The sequence below is a fragment of the Nicotiana sylvestris genome, chromosome 8, assembly GCF_000393655.2.
Source record: "Nicotiana sylvestris chromosome 8, ASM39365v2, whole genome shotgun sequence".
In the NCBI taxonomy this organism is placed as follows: domain Eukaryota; kingdom Viridiplantae; phylum Streptophyta; class Magnoliopsida; order Solanales; family Solanaceae; genus Nicotiana; species Nicotiana sylvestris.
Genome location: NC_091064.1, coordinates 58938365 through 58956297, shown reverse-complemented (window position 1 = coordinate 58956297; position 17933 = coordinate 58938365). Strand labels below are relative to the sequence as shown.

The 17933-nt window shown below is 40.3% G+C and overlaps 2 protein-coding genes across 2 annotated transcripts; both read left to right on the top strand.

Moving 5' to 3' along the window:
- The first annotated feature begins 2468 nt into the window (after positions 1-2468).
- On the top strand, positions 2469-3334 carry LOC138875090 (uncharacterized). Its single transcript, XM_070153910.1, has 2 exons — positions 2469-2797; positions 2992-3334. The coding sequence occupies exons 1-2, from the start codon at positions 2469-2471 to the stop codon at positions 3332-3334; spliced, it is 672 nt and encodes a 223-aa protein (XP_070010011.1).
- A 356-nt stretch (positions 3335-3690) lies between these two features.
- Positions 3691-15762, top strand: LOC138875089 (uncharacterized). Its single transcript, XM_070153909.1, has 2 exons — positions 3691-4142; positions 15735-15762. The coding sequence occupies exons 1-2, from the start codon at positions 3691-3693 to the stop codon at positions 15760-15762; spliced, it is 480 nt and encodes a 159-aa protein (XP_070010010.1).
- The last annotated feature ends 2171 nt before the right edge of the window (positions 15763-17933 follow it).

Genomic DNA, 17933 nt, shown 5'->3' with positions numbered 1-17933 from the left:
GAAAGAGAGGGCCGCCAAAGCTAGCAAAAAGTTGGAATATTTAGAATACAGTCTACTGGAATTGGAAGGAAGAGTGAGGAAGAGAGTCACCGACTGCCGGAACACTGATGGAGACGAAGCAGAACAACTGACAAAGGCATTTTTACTGGCGAACCTACACAAACTGGAGGATCTGATCAACGAGAAAATTCAACCTGAGGAAGGTCCTTCTGGGACCAAATAGATAGGAATTTACTTTTTCGCTTTATGAATATAATAAGGCCAATGACCATTAGTGAATTTTGCTTATTTAGTGTCGTTTTGAGATTCGCCTATCTTTTCAATAAAATGAGGCATTTATCACTTGAAGTTCTTCAAATCTATTTGTCGCTAGGCCTATCTCGGGCAAAAAGAGGTTCCCAATTTAGGATACGTTTTACATTCCCGCACTATGTGTTTAAATATTGCAATACTTTTTATAATCCTCACTAACTTGATTACCTTTTTGTTTTTTTTTTTTTTCTTATTATTCCCCTCCCCAAAGGTTAGTTCGTGCATTCTAGCATCATCATCTTATTTCACAAGGCTCTTCTATACATGCTGTGAGAAGAGGGGCCCATCTCAAGAATTGGATCATCAGGACAACCAATGCTCGAAGTGCCTCGGGGTAGCAAGGCTAAAATAAGCATTATCCATTGTTTTTACTAAATGATTTTCTTTTTGAATTTTCAATTCCCGCAATAAGATCTTCAATATTCAAATCAGTTATGCAATTTATCAAAGCATTTTCACTTTTTCTTATAAATCAACATTCATTATCGTTTTCTCTCATTACTTTACTTATACAACATTACTATTACTTATCTTGATGAACCAATGACTGTGACATGCAATGAGACAACGCAACAAACAGACATTAATTCAGAGGAGGATGACATACCTGACGAGATTTTTAGAGAAATTGAGAACTTTGAGAACAGACCTAAGTCCAACCTAGGCGAGACCAAAATTGTTAACTTGGGAGACGCAGAAAATGTCAAGGAAACATGAATCAGCGTTCACCTATCACCATCAGAAAAGAAAGAATACACGAAATTTCTAAAGGAATATGAGGACATATTCGCCTGGTCGTATAATGACATGACTGGACTGAGTACGTCTATTGTGGATCACAAACTGCCGACCGACCCAACATGTTTGCAGGTAAAACAAAAGCTTAGAAAGTTCAAGCCTGATATGAGTTTGAAAATCAAGGAAGAGGTCACCAAGCAGGTCGAAGCTAAGGTTCTCAGGGTAGTAGAATACCCGACATAGTTAACCAAAATCGTGCCAGTGCCAAAGAAGGACGGGAAGGTTAGGGTCTGTGTCGACTACCGGTATCTGAACCGGGCCAGTCCAAAAGACAACTTCCCTTTGCCAAATATACACATCCTGATTGACAATTGCGCCAAGCATGAGCTGCAGTCATTTGTAGATTGCTTCGCTGGTTATCATCAGATCTGGATGGATAAAGAAGATACTGAGAAAACGGCTTTCATTACGTCGTGGGGAATGTCCTATTACAAGATTAAGCCGTTCGGCCCGAAGAATGCAGGGGCCACCTACATGAGGGCCATGACTACCATTTTCCATGATATGATACACAAGGAGATAGAAGTATATGTAGATGATGTTATCATCAAATCCAAGAAAGCCACTGATCACATGGAAGATCTGAGGAAGTTCTTCAATAGATTGTGAAGGTACAACCTGAAACTGAATCCTGCCAAATACGCATTTGGGGTTCCTGCTAGGAAATTGCTCGGGTTTATTTTGAGTCGCCGAGGAATAGAACTGGATCCATCAAAAGTCAAAGCCTTTCAAGAATTGCCACCTCCAAAGAACAAGAAGGATGTGATGAGTTTCTTGGGAAGGCTCAACTATATCAGCCGATTCATAGCACAGTCTACAGTTATTTGTGAACCAATCTTTAAGATGTTGAAGAAGGACGCAACTACCAAATAGACTGGTGACTGCCAAAAGGCCTTCGACAGAATCAAGGAATACCTGTCAATACCATTAGTCTTAGTCCCATCCGAGCCAGGTAGACCCTTACTACTCTACCTTGCAGTGTTGGATGGAGCTTTTCGCTGCGTTCTGGGCAGCATGATGAACCGGGGAGGAAGGAACAAGCCATCTATTATCTTAGTAAGAAGTTCACCCCGTACGAGGCCCGGTATACTCTATTGGAGTGCACCTGTTGTTCTTTGACTTGGGTAGCTCAGAATCTGGGGCATTACTCTTGTGCCTATACTACATATCTTATATCAAGGATGGATCCTTTGAAGTACATCTTTCAGAAGCCCATGCCCACTGTCAAGCTAGCCAAGTGGCAAATCCTGTTGAGTGAATTTGACATTGTCTACGTAACTCAGAAAGCGGTCAAGAGACAAGCACTGATAGACCACCTCACTTAGAATCCTGTGGATGGAGAATACGAACCCCTAAAAATGTACTTTCCTGATGAGGAGGTATCATTCATAGGAGAAGACATTGCAGAATCCTATGACAGTTGGAGAATGTTTTTCGATGGAGCAGCAAATTTCAAAGGAGTCGGCACAGGAGCAGTCGTAGTATCAGAAACCGGTCAGCGTTATCCGGTATGTGCCAAACTCAGGTTCCCATGCACCAACAATATGGCCGAGTATGAAGCCTGCATCTTAGGACTCAAAATGGCCATTGGTATGAATGTTCAAGAGCTTCTAGTAATCGAAGATTCAGACTTACTTATACATCAGGTACGAGAAGAATGGGCAACCAAGAACTCCAAGATACTCCTGTATCTGCATCATGTACAAGAATTGAGAAAGAGGTTCACGAAGACGGAGTTCCAACATGTTCCCAGAGTCCAGAATGAGTTCGCCGAGGCATTGGCTACCCTGTCGTCTATGATACAACATCTAGACAAGAATTTCATTGATCCCATTCCAGTAAAGATCCATGATCAGCCAGCTTATTGTGCCCATGTTGAAGAAGAACAGACGGAAAGCATTGGTTTCATGATATCAAGGAATATTTGGAAAAAGGAGAGTACCCAGAGCTTGCAAATCCTACTCAGAAATGCACACTTCGGAGATTGTCCAACAACCTCTTTCACAGTGGAGGAATCCTTTATAGGAGGACTCCAGATATGGGACTATTAAGATGTGTTGACGCGAAGGAAGCATCCAGGTTACTAGAGGAAATTCATGTTGTGACCTGCGGTCCACATATGAATTGTTTTGTCCTAGCAAAGAAGATACTTCGGGCTGGTTACTTTTGGATTACCATGGAAACGGACTGCATCCAGTGTGTTCGAAAATGCCTCCGCTATTAGATACATGCAGACATGATAAAGGTACCTCCAAATGAGCTTAATGCAACAAGCTCACCATGGCTGTTCGCCGCTTGGAGATGGATGTTATTGGACCAATCGATCATGCCACTTCCCATGGACACAAGTTTATCCTGGTAGCCATAGACTATTTCACCAAGTGGGTAGAAGCAGCATCTTATGGAGTAGTGACTAAGAAAGTCGTGGCTGACTTTGTTCGCAACCGCATTGTTTGTCGATTCGGGATTCAAGAGTCAATCATTACTGATAATGGCTCCAAACTCAATAGCGACTTGATGAAATATATGTGCAAAACTTTCAAGATCAGACACAAGAATTCCACATCCTACAGGCCTCAAATGAATGGAGCTATAGAAGCCGCCAACAAGAATATCAAGAAGATATTGAGGAAAATTATAGAAAAGCATAAACAACGGCACGAGAAGTTGTCATTTGCTCTATTAGGGTATCGCACCACAGTCCGGACATCAACCGGAGCAACCCCTTATATGCTGGTTTATGGTACAGAGGCTGTCATTCCCGCTAAGGTAGAAATTCCTTCCCCAAGGATCATACAAGAAGCTGAACTCGATGATGCGGAGTGGGTAAAAAGTCGTTATGAGCAACTAGCTATTATAGACGGAAAGAGAATGAATGCAATTTTTCCATGGTCAACTCTATCAGAACAGAATGTCAAGAGCCTTCAACAAAAGAGTCAAGCCAAGATAGTTAACACTAGCGTAGCTGGTGTTAAAGAAAATTTTTCCGCATCAAGACGAAGCCAAAGGGAAGTTCTCTTCCAACTGGCAGGGTCCATACATGGTTCACCAGGTTCTAACAGGAGGAGCCCTCATACTTGTAGAAATGGACGGAGAAATCTGGCCAAAGCCGATTAATTCAGATGCAGTCAAACGTTACTATGTGTAATTTTTATGCTTCCCTTATATGATATAAATTGAACTACGCCTGACTTGATTCCCTTTTAAGAGGGGATACATAGGCATCCCTATGGGTTCGGTCACAATTTAATAAAATTTTCATGTTCCCCCGCAATTGGAAACTGGGGCAGAATTTTGAGGAGGATCCTCAAAATTCCAAAGTAATTTTAGCCGATCGTCGTGCAAGTAACAGTCAGAAGCATCAAACCATTAAACTGGGGAAGAATTTTGAGGAGGACCCTCAAAATTCTGTAGCAAGAGAGGTTGCAATATCCCGAACCATGTCACAGCCATCGGTTTATCTAAAAGCTATTTTTAATTATACACTTATGTCATACTTTTACAAATCATGCATGTTTATTATCGAAACTATTTTGTTTAGCAATGCTACCCCAATGATATAGAAAGTATCACTAGATCAAAGCCGAGCAAGTCAAGCAAAGCTAGCGGGGATACGAACTGACCTTCCCCCTTACAAAACTCATGATTTTTCTTTGGATGCAGACACTAGGATTGTGAAAATCATCAAACATACTACACACCCATGGGACAAACATTATTCAAGAATGCAACTCTTAGAACCGTTGCACTTACCAACATTTGCTATCCGCACACACCAGTGATGTTCCATCTATCACAATGCTCTCAGTAATCACAATATTGCAATCCGCTATCAGCTAAGAAAACTCTACTATCATTCGTTATTTCGTTTTGCACAAGGCTACCATTCTGCCTTCTGAGACTAAACGATGTCTCCATCTGCATTCTTGCATAAGGCTACTATTCTACCTTCTGATCTGCATAAGGCTAACTTTCTGCCTTCCGAGACTAAACACTGTCTCCATCTGCATTCTTGCATAAGGCTACCTTTCTGCCTTCCGAGACTAAATGTTCTCTCCATCTATATCTACATTGCATAAGGCTACTATTCTGCCTTCCGATCTGCATAAGGCTACCATTCTGCCTTCCGAGACTAAACGTTGTCTCCATTTGCATCTGCATTGCATAAGGCTACTATTCTGCCTTCCGATCTGCATAAGGCTACTATTCTGCCTTCCGATCTGCATAAGGCTACCATTCTACCTCCCGAGACTAAACGCTGTCTCCATATGCATTTGCATTGCATAAGGCTACCATTCTGCCTTCCGAGACTAAATGTTGTCTCCATATGCATTTCTGCATAAGGCTACCGTTCTGCCTTCCGAGGTTAAGCTCTACCTCTATCTGCATTCGCATCTTTGCATAAGGCTATCATTTTTCCTTCCGAGGCTGAGCTCTGCCTCCCATTTTCTTCGAAAATAAGCAATATCCCAAGCACTATTTATTTCGCTTTTCATACGGGCTAAACTCTACCCTTCAATTCGCAAGACTAAGCTCTGTCTTGTCTGCATCATGCTACTACATCTTTCTTGGGCTAAAATATCGCTAACTCATTCGAAGGCGTCATCGTTCGGAGGCACCATCTTCATAGCCTGAGAACACCATGTCATGGCCTGAGGATCTCTTTCGATCTTTTGCATATCATTATTCGAAGGCATCATAGTTCGGAGGCACCATCCTCATAGCCCGAGAGCATCATTTCATGGCATGAGAATCCTTCATCATACACTTCATTGACCAGGACGTCATGGTCCAAAGACGTCATCCTAACCGTCTAAAGACAACATTCATAGTCCAACGGAAATTTGCATCATGTTTAAATTTATGCACAAAATACGCTTGTATAGTTTCATTGTAGGTAAAACAGCGAGAAACGGCCATCCCGGCAGGAGCGATCCCACTCCAGTCCCCACAGCCATATCAAGCCTTAATCATCCCCCAAAAACTGTCACTCACCCTTCCCTGGATATTGCGTCCGTTCTCGAAAAGTGTCCATTAGCATACTCCGCCGACGAATCCTGAACTACATACAACATGATTCCTATAAAATCAGGGATATGTAGGCAGCTCGGAAGCTAGGTTGCAGCCTAAATCTTCTTCAAACCATTTCGCTTGGTCAAAATTGACCATCATGTCTTTACCCGATAACTCTGTCATCCTTCCTGGATAAAGAGAGGCAGCTGTTGATAACCAGTTTTTCCCTATATATTTGCAATATGCAAAATACTTTCAAAATAGCATATAAATGCATACATAAGCATGTCCAAATATTTTATTATTTTTCCATAATTTTTTTAAAAAGGTTTTAAATCGATTTATTTCCCTTTTCATCCATAAAATCCCAATAATTATGTTCAAAATTATTATTTTTGATGATTCATTTATTGGATTTTTATACTTATGCAAAATATGGCAAAGGTAATTTTTACATATTTTTACTATTTTATTTAGTATTTTTAAAAAGCTAATTGCATATAATTACAATATTAGCCTTTTAAGATTTAATTGTGCTTTATATTCATAAAATTAATCCCTATATTTTTAAATTGTTATTTACATGTTGTGAATCATTTTTGCACTTTCAATTTATTTTCAAAAATTTATTTACTATTTTTTATAATTAAAAAACCGGAAAATTGGCTATTCAAATAATAGCCCATTTGTATTTCAATTCTAGCCTAAATTGAACCCCAATTCCCCAGCCCAATTTTGAATTATACCTGACCCTAGCCCAATTTTAGCTAACCCAAACCCTGATCCCCACCTACCCCATTTAATCTGGACCATTGATCATTCAGATCAACGGTCCCCATTCACCCTTCGTAAAATAAACCTAAACGAGCCCTTACCCTAACTCATTTCTCACCCCCTACCGCCTTTGAATCCCTCTCCTCTCAATTCTCTCTGCAACCTCACATAAACCCTAGCCACCGCCACCAAATTCCACCCTAATCCCTTGCAATCCCTACCTAATTCATGGGCTCCCATGTCGATTTGAGGCGTGTACTCATTTCCTATGCCTGCTGGCTACCTATTTTCGTGATTCCATGGACAAATCTCAAAGGGATATAGTCTAGTCTTGGTTCAACTTCTATCTATGGCCTTCTTCCGGCCATCCATGGTTGTTCAAGTCAGATCCTTGACTTTTCCGGCTAGATTAACTTTTCAAAGTCTTTCTCACTCTCTCTGGGTTCTCTGAAACCCTAGCTCTAAGAGTTTTTTTTAATTTTCTTTCAGATCTATCCTAGATCTGTGCTTATCATGAACTTCTTAAGTGTTCTCTCGAATGTTCTTCGATTTTCTTTCAAAAATGACTCTTCTTTTTTCAACGATTAGGGTTTTCTGTTAACCTCTTTTAAAAGATCTCTTTTCTGATTTTTTGGTGTTGTTTCATGATTTTTACTATGTTCAAACGACTTGGTTATGCTTTCCTTCTGTTTGATTCATCACGTTGAAAACCCTAGGTATTTTTTGGTCTTATCCGGGTTCTGAAACGGTTTGTTTGAATGTATACTTGTTCGATTAAGTTCTTTGTTTCTGACTCTCTTTTCTTTGTTTGACTTATCTGATTATAAGTTCTTATCATCTCTTAAACTCGACTATTGTTAAAACCCTAATTTGTTAAAAGGATTTCCTCACTTGTTACTGTGAGACCTTTACTTGTTTCTGACTATCTTTACCTATTGGACTGGTTTCTTCATTTTGGCTCTACGTGTGAGCCCTGACTATTTTTCTTTTTTGACTACTGAGCCTTAGCTTACTCTTGTAATCGCTTCATGTTTGTATGTATCCAGTTATTTGTTTTGTCAATGCATTTGGCCTTACATGTCTGATATTTCTGTTCGTTCTATTTATACGTCAAGGTGCAGAATCATGTTTCTTTCTTGATTGATCTTGATTTCCTCAATATTACGATTGATTGCAAATGGTTCCCTTATAAACCGTAATTTGTACTCATTTATTTAAAATTGATTGATTCCCTTCCTTAATTACTGTGATGTTTTACCTTGCTGAATCCTTTCACAAAACTAAGCATATTTTGTACTTAGACTCAATTATTTACTTCATACTTTTACTCCCCTTTATATGCCAATAGTCAATCTGTCTCAAACCGATTTCTTTCCTTAATTAACCCTATTAGTATCTGTTTGAGTAGTAATCTCTTCATTAAAGGGGAGTAGTTCTATCAATTGATTCTGATTGTGGTTATTTCCTTGTTTGAGTTGAAACTTTACTGGATACCTTATTCTTCACTCGTTTTCAAAACTATAATCACCCTACCCTCCCTTCTTTCAAACACACGAACAATTGAGTTCAAAAACGCACTTACACTCAAAACTCTCTTTCTCTATTACTACTTGTGTTATTCCTTCTCTAGCCGGCTAAAAGCCAAGGCTAGATTGTGGAATCATGCTTACTTTACTTTTCTGCGCCTTGCTTTCTCTACTGGTATGTCCTAGTTAATTTTTAAGGCCTCAACAACAACATGCTTGTTTAGTTGTTTCAGTTTCCCTTATTCTCGTCTACTCCTGTTTATGGTTCTGCGGTCAAGTTACATTTTTAGCATGCTGTAATATGTTCCCTTCCCCCTTAGATTAATGCTTCCCCTATGTGTGTTTTGAAACATACTATGGAAGACACTTGTTGTGTAATTAATATCTTGTAAATCCCAAACCCCCATATCCCCTCTATGTGTTTGTGTTCTTTTGGCTGGTTGGTGACCATGCCAGCATTAGCTATTGTTGTGCATGTCCAAAATAGACCCCTGCTGGGGTTATGCGCTTACAGAGAAGTGTATTCCCAAAATCCCTTGACCCCCCTTGTGTGACTACTAATTCTTTTTGTTTGAGTTTTGAGTTTTATTATTACAACTGCTTTCAAATTGCCTTTGTTATTGATTACATTCAACTCAGTTTTAAACGAACTCTTTTTCCAACCTAGTCAAGAACTCTCACCTATTCCTAGAATCTAGGTTTTGCCCATCTTGTGTGATCCTTGCCTTGGTACCCTTGAGCTCCCTCCGAACTTGGACACATAAGAGTTGGCCCTTCCACACTGCACTAATTCTGTTTGGATATACAAATTTGGGTGTGAGCACTGGCCAGGATCCCTTGAGGTCCTTAGGGAACTTTGACATACCCAGATATGAGAAAGGCTATGAAATATTGGTATTGAAGTGGTTCATTACATAACATAGAGAGGAAGTCAAGATCGGGCTTCCTTTGGTTGTAATTTCTTATTTCTGCACTTCTTTTGTAATTCAATCATTTGGTCTGTAATAATTTGTAAACAATTATCGGGGTGATTAGTGAAAAAAGGTGGGTAGTTGTATATTGTGGGTAAATTGGGTAGATAACATGCCTATAGGGTCTATTTTTCAGATATGGTCTGTTAGATAACATGCCTATAGGATCTGCTCTGTTTTTAAATGAATTCTGCATGCTTTACTTTCACACAATTAGAAACCATGTCTATAGGATCTAAATGGCTTAATAATAGAAATCATGCCTATGGGGTTAAAATCAGCTTTATAATTAGATATCATGCCTATAAGGCGTAAAGTAATTGATGTTCAGATTTCATTACAACATGTATTCAGATTCGTCTCCCTAGAAAGCATGCCTATAGGTTCAAAGTCAGTTTTTAATACTTAGATACCATACCTATAGGATCTAAGTAGTTATAATAGAAATCATGCCTATAAAACTTAAAACTAGTTTAGTTGGAGAAGTCGCTTAGTTCACGATGTTTATTTTGAATTGGATTAGTTAATTAATCTGCCGCTTCTTTAAAAAGTTTTCAAACACTACCTTAAGTTAATACCATTAGAAAGCATGTCTATAGGATATCAAGTTGTCAGTTTTAAATTAATCACTGCTCTACTGCATTTCTAATCAATATAGATATCATGCTCATATGGCATCACTATTACGCCTAGGCAAGCCTTAGGTAATTGCTTGAATAAAATTAGAACTGCCTTTGTTTAATCACCAACTGCTACAACTAGCAGGTAGGCCTGATTCAGACTTCTTTTCTGAGTTATATAATGAATCTGGTTCTGACTCAAACCCTACTTTAGAATTTTTAAAATTCAGACCTTAACTGTGTTTAAGTCATGCTATTTATTATCGTTTGCGGAGGTATACATGAGCCTTCTAATTATTTATATGTTCCCCTGCTAAATGCAGTCCTACGTGTTTTTGTATGTCGCCTTAGCATTTTTACCTTTAAACCTAAGTTTCAGCCTAAAACTTCTCTCTTATAGAAATAGTTGTCCTAAATTCCTCCGGGACTGATAGGAACGGGACGGGTAACAACATGCAATAGAGGTAGAGACCAATCCGCGCTTTAATACCTTCACGGGGTGGGAATGGTAGATATGGATTTGATGACTGGTGCGTTAATACCACGTGTATCCCTCTTTTGAAGAGTGTCATACCGTGTATTGTATTGATATGATCCATATTACAAACAAACCTAGGAAACCCCTTTACCTTTATAAGCATGCTTAGATAATAACGCTTTTCAAAAACCTTGCTCTCATTAATCGTTTTCAAAACATTTAAATCCCCTATTATTTGAGACCTATTTGTCTATTTGCTAATGCACAAATTCACAAAAACTGTCTGGCCGGGCACCACACTAGTGGATCCTGAGAGGTGCCTAACACCTTCCCCCGGGATAATTTCAAGCCCTTACCCTGTCTTTGGTTATCAAACATAGTTTGAAATGAACCCTGTAGGTGCCCTAACGCACCTAAAAATTGTAAGGTGGCGACTCTTCAAAATACCCAAATCCCAAAAGGAAATGAGTCATTACACCCCATGAATGTCGAAAACCGGATTCCTCTCCGACGGAAGGGAAAAAGAGGGGAGCGACAGGAAGTATATTGGGGATCCGTCTCATGTTCTGGATTTCAGCGTGGTTCAGTTAGATGATGATTTGACTTATGATGTGGAGCTAGTAGCTATTTTGGAGCGTCAAGTTCGAAAGTTGAGGTCAAAGTATATACCTTCAGTGAAAGTGCAGCGGAGAGGTTGGCCTGTGGAGGAGGCTACTTGGGAAACCGAGCGGGAGATGCGGAGCAGATATCCTCACCTATTTGACGCTTCAGGTATGTTTCTTGACTCGTTCAAGGATGAACGTTTGTTTAAGAGGGGGAGGATGTAACAACCCGGCCGGTCGTTTCATGAGTTACCGCTAAGTTTCCCCCATTTCTGCTTCTTAATGCCTTGTTCAACTGTATTTTGTGTTATTGGGTTGGTTGGCTCGGGTTCGGAGAGGTTTTGGTAAGGTTTGAGAGACTTAGTCTCTTTTGAGTAAGCTTAAATTGGAAACCGGTTGACTTATGTCTTAAAGGTCTCGGATTTAAGTTCCAATTGTTCGGATAACTTCAGGAGGTTATTTAGGACTTAGGAGCATGATCGGAATGTGTTTTGGAGGTACGGAGTAGATTTAGGCTTGAATTGGCAAAATTGGAATTTTGGCATTTTCTGGTTGATAGGTGAGATTTTGATATAGGGGTCAGAATGGAATTTCAGGAGTTGTAGTAGGTCAATTGTGTCATTTGGGACGTCTGTGCAAAATTTCAGGTCATTCGGGCGTGGTTTGATAGACTTTTTTATCGAAAGAAGAATTTGGAAGTTTTTAGAGTTCTTAGGCTTGAATCCGATGCAAATTTGGTGTTTTGATGTTGTTTTGAGCGTTCCGAAGGTTGGAACAAGTTTGAATCATGCTATGGGATATGTTGGCATGTTTGGTTGAGGTCTCGAGGGCCTCAGGTGAGTTTCGGGTGGTTAAACGGACCATTTCAAGTTGGACAAAATTGCAGAAAATCTGTTGTTGATGTTGCAGACAGTTGTTCTTCGCGTTCGCGAAAGAATAGGATGGGAAGCTGTGAAGTTGTCCTTCGCTTTCGCGAAGGAGTGTCCTGCGATCGCAAAGGGTTGAGCTTGTTGGTAATCGCGTTCGCGAGGGTGATGCCGCATCCGCGAAGGGTTGAGTTGCTGAGGCATCGCGTTCGTGAAGGGTGGTCGCGTTCGCATAAGAGGAATTTCTGGTCAACTTAAGTTTGTTCTTTGCGAACGCAAGGCGTTGACCGCGTTCGCGAAGAATGAATTAAAATAACTGGGCAGAATGGTTTAAAAGACCTATTCCGTGAGTTTTAGCCTAAGTTCCTCCATTTTTGGGCGATTTTGAAGCTTTTTGAAGGGGATTGAAGAGGGAATCAAGGGGGAACACTTGGAGGTAAGATTTATGGACTTAATACTCAATCCTAAGGTGAATTCTACCTAATTAATCATGGAATTTGTAGAATTTAAACCTAAATATTGAAGAAGTAGAGCTTGTAATTGGAGACCTAGAATTTGAGATTTGAGGAGTCGTTTGTGGTTGGATGTTGTTGCTTTTGATATGAATGAACTCGGGGAGTGATAAGGAGTCTATTGATGTAATATTTATCGGATTCAGAGACGTGGGCCCGGGGGCCAAATTTGGCCAATTTTGGGATTTGTGCTATAATTTGTTTCTTTCAAGTGGTCTTTATTCCCTTAGAATATTTTGATGGGTTTGCACTGATTTTGGTTAGATTTGGAGCATTCGGAGGTCGATTCGAGAGGCAAGGGCATCGCGGGCTAGAGTTCGGATCGGATAAAGGTGAGTAGTGATTGTAAATGTTGTCCTGAGGGTATTAAACCCTGGATTTCACATCGTTGTGCTATGTTGAGGTGACACGCATGGTAGATGACGAGCGTGGGGTTGTGCACCATTGGGGATTGTGACTTAGTCCATCCCGAATGACTTTTTTACCGCGTATTTGATTGAAAATTGTTTGCTATCATCATTTTTTGGGTTGAATGCCATATTTGGGCCTCGTGCCAACTGTTTTGGACTCTTAGGGGATTTTTACTACTATTTCCTCACTGTTTTGACTTTATACTTATACTCAGTCATGCTATATTTTAGTGTTTCTATAACTCGGCCATGTTTACTCTATTTTGACATCTTAAATGATATTTTGGGGCTGGGCATCATATTTTACTGTGCCCGAGTGGCTTTTAGAGATTTCTGACTGAGTAGGGCCGAGGGCATGTGTTGTGAGGATCATTATGGGATCGGGCTGCATGCCGCAATAGTGTTGTACTAATTATGATTATGAGGCCGATGGCCTGAGTTGTACGCCTCAAGGTGGCTTGATATCAGGCCGAGAGCCTATTGATTATTCCACGAGATGGCTTGTTATTGCGCTTGGGCCATAAGGGGCCCCTCCCGAGTCTGTACACCCCAGTGAGTGCAGGTACCTAGTGTGATATGTGATATAGCCTGAGGGTCTAGTGTTGTTCCATGTTATTGCCTGAGGGGCTGATTCTGTCATATTGTGCCCAAGAGGCTAATTTTATGTGTTTATCTGTTCTCGCTGCTTTTCATTTACTTGTTTAACTGTTAAAAAGGTATTTTAAAGAAGTTTATACTGAACTAAGGTGTTTTTATAAGATTTCACCATTTTATTGCATTGTATTGGTTTTACACTACCTCTTGTAGCATTTTGCTGTGTTTTACGTGTTTTCTTATCGGTCAGTCTTCATTTATTTTTATTACTCACTAAGTTGGAGTACTCACTTTACTCTATACACTCTGTGTGCAGATTCAGGAGCTTTGAGTCCCGCCAGTGAGGGTTGATTTCTCCCAGCTGGCTATTTGGAGTCCACTAGGTAGCTGCTCGGCGTTCGCAGCCCAGTGTTTCTCCCTCCTATTTTACTTCCCTTGTTCTAGTTCTATAATAGACTGTATAAACTCTTTCATACTCTTTGACTTATGTTAGATGCTCATGACTGGTGACACCCCGATGTCAGGCTGTGTTTGTTTCTGCAGTTGATATATTTCACTCTATTACGGGATTTATCATTATTAATGACTTAATTATGAATCATTATCTGTTAATTTATTTGGTGGTTTGTGTCGGCTGGCGTTGTCTTCACGAGAGGTGCCATCACGACCAGGTATGGGTTTAGGGTCGTGACACTCTTACCATTGATTCAGTTTCGATGGTGAGGGATTTTTCCGGATGTGTTTCCTACTGTCGGTCATGCCGCCGAATAGGGTTGTTGATTTCGGTATTGATTTGGTGTCGGGCACCGTATCGTATGGAACCGGCGGAGTTAAAGGAGTTGAAGGAGCAGCTTCAGGAACTCCTTGATAAGGGGTTCATTGGTAGGCCAATATGGATGTGTGTTATGCATTGAGTCAGATTTGTTGACTCCGAGTTGCTATTGTTGAGGGATGTGTCGATTCGATTGTTTGTGAGCTTATTCGCATTCTGGAGTGATATATGAGTTAACCTTCTGTATTGCAAGGAGTTGTGATTGTTAGTTATATGCACATATGGTGCGATTCTATTGGGATCTTATAGCGGAATTTGAGCGGGAAGAGTATTCGGTATTGCTTAGTGGATGGTGTATTAGTTATGTTCTTTCATGTTTTCGTGTGGTGTTATGTCATTTGTCTCTTCGTGGTTATGGTGATTCACTGTTGGTACTAGATATCAAATTGCGCGTGGTTGTTGATTTAGAGCATGGTGACTTGAGGTGTTTCATGTGGACCAGTGTTTAGATATGGTCGCGCATTGCAGCAAAGTTATGTAGAGATATGGTCCTTCAAGTTATATTCAAGTGTTCTAGTTCTACGATATGTGTTGGGTTCTCAACATTGTGTGGTGGTGGTACTGGTGAGCTTGTGGTACAACTCTCTCATTGAGTCATTTTTCCATGATTTGAGTACATTTGGACTGTTGCTTATTGGTGCGCGGGTCGCACGGGTTGTGGATCTAGATTGTATTGATGTGTCATGTCATTAGAGTAGTCGTGTTGGATGAGATGAGGTCATTGAGATCTAGAATGAATACTATCGGATTCGATTTCAGCATGTTGGAAGGATAATATTAGGATTCGACTTAAAAACTTACTATGGTCCTTGCCAAAAGAGAGGAAGCTTCATGAATGGTTGATCTGGGGAAACGTTATGACTTGTTGCGTGTTTCATTCATCATTGGCAGTATACAAAAGTGTCGGAATGAGGCTTTAATTCATAAGAGGTTTATTATCGGTATTCAGTTGTTTTGAACAGCTGTTGTGATTAGAAGTTATCGCTACGAATGATTGAGTTATGTGTGATACCATGTGATTACATCTTGGGCTACAGATATGGTTTGATACATCTCTTTTAGACTTATTCAGAGTGTAGATGTGTGATTCTGACCTTATATATAATTTCGGAAGTGGAAATTTGATTTATGGTTAATGGGTTAGGTTAGATTGTGAGATCTTAGTTATGTTATGATATCGGGCCTACATGGCATAGGGTGATGTGGGATCACCCCCGGGTGTATGCATGGTAAGGATATACAACAATTTGATGATTTTCGGAACAACTCTGGGCACGTTCGAGTACGAACGTATGTTTAAGTGGGGGAGGATGTAACGAATCAACCGGTCATTTTGAGCATTTGAACTATGCTCTCCAGTTCTCGGGCATGACTTGGCCCGTATGATGCATTATGACTTATGTAAATTGTCAGTTTTGGTTTTCAGGTTAATCAGAATAGATATGGAAGAATGATTCTCAACTTAAAGCTTTAAATTTGAAAGGTTTGGCCCAGTTTTGACTTTTTAGTACTCGATCTCGCATTTGGATTTTTATGATTTGGTTAGGTCTGCTAGGTGATTTTGGACTTGGGAGCACGTCCGGTATGTAATTTAGAGGTTCGTGGTAGAATTAGGCTTGATTTGGCGAAGTTGGATTTAGAGTTTCCGGTCGGTAGTGGAAATCTTGATATCGGGGTCAGAATGGAATTCCAGAAATAGGAGTATGTCCTTAATGTTATATGTGACGTGTGTGCAAAATTTCAAGTCATTCGGAGGTGATTTGATAAGGTTTGTCATTGTTGGTAGATTTTGAGAATTTTTAAGTCCTTAAGCTTGAATCTGAGGGTGATTTGATGTTGTTTTGAGTGTTCTGAAGGTTGGAATAAGTTTGAATGGTGACATGTGACTTGTTGGTATGTTTGTTTGAGGTCCCGAGGGCCTCGGGATGGTTTTGAGTGGTTGACGGGATGTTTGGAACTTGAGTTGTGCTGCAGATTTTGCTGTTCCTATCATTTCTGAACCTGCGGATTAGGGACCGCAGGTGCGAGGCCGCAGAAGCGATGAGGAGATCACATATGCAAGTTTGGCCTTCATGAGAAAAAACGTGGGTGCGATTATTTGGACGCATCTGCAGGACCGTAGGTGCGGTGCCTTGGCGCATATGCGGTCCTTGTGACTTAAGTGGAAACAACAGATGCAGTAATCTTGACAGCATAAGCGGTCCGCAGATGCATGAAATGGGCCGCAGGTGCGAAAGTGCTGGGCAGAATGTATAAAAAGGCCCCTTCGCAATTTTCAGCCATTTCTTCACCATTTTTGTGCGATTTTGGAGCTCCGAGTAGTGATTTCAAGAGGGAATCAAGGGGTTTCAGTTAGGTAAGCTACTTGGGTCTTATTTATTGTGTTTGTGATGATTTTTTCACTACCTAATCATGAAATTAGTGGGGAATTTTGGGTGAAGTTGGGATTAGGGCTTGAAGTTTTGGAGAGTTTTTGTCACGACCCGAATTTCCCACCCTCAGGAGTCGTGATGGCACCTACTAATGAAAGCTAGGCAAGCCAAACGTTTGAACAATTTACCTATTTTCCCATTTTTAATCCTTTAACAATTATGAAATATCAGTTTGCAAACAGCGGAATTTAAACAAGCGGAAGAAACCATAAAACCATTTACTACCCAGAACTGGTGTCACACTTCACAGACAATCTAGGAATACTACAAACAAAGTCTGAAAATAAGTAATACACTGTTTCTGAAATACATAAATGAAACAAGATGAAGGGATAGAGGGAGACGTCAGGGCCTACGGACGCCTGTAGGACTACCTTGGATCTCCGTGTGGACTGAAGGCAGCCACCCAAGCTAAGGTCCAAAAGTTGCTGCACTGAGATCTGCATACAGTGCATAGTGTAGTATTAGCACAACCGACCCCATGTGATGGTAAATGCCTAGCCTAACCTCAGTGAAGTAGTGACGAGGCTAGGACCAAACTACCAAACAAACTTGTGCAGTTAAATCATATACAATGGAAAGCTGAAATCGGAATGTACAGTTAAAAATGGGAGGGGGAAACATCAATTAAGAATAAGAAGGCAGCAAGTAAATACGAGGAACACCATATCTAAATTTTCAACAAGAACCAGGAATCAAACAAGTGCACGGCATCACCCTTCGTGCTTTTACCCTCGTCCTCACTATACGAATCAATATAAACTTCACGGCATCACCCTTCGTGCTTTTACTCTCGTCCTCACCATAGAATCAATATAATCGGCACGGAATTGTACATTGTGCATCGCGACATCACCCTTCATTCTTTACACTCTTCCTCACAAATCATACACGGTATCACCCTTCATGCTTTAACACTCTCTCACCAAAACAATACACGGCATCACCCTTCATGCTTTAATACTCTTCCTCACCCAAACAACAATCACAACTAATAAGGAAAGGAAATGAATAAAATTTCAATAAAATCCCGGCAAACAATATCAAAAGCATCAACATCCCGGCAAGGGAGATAACACTAAAAGCAACAACATCCCGGCAAGGGAGACAATATAATAAGTTTTTTCTCTTTTTCACTTTTACTTTACAACTCACTTCACAACTTGTGCCAATGCTCTATATGGGTTAAATGC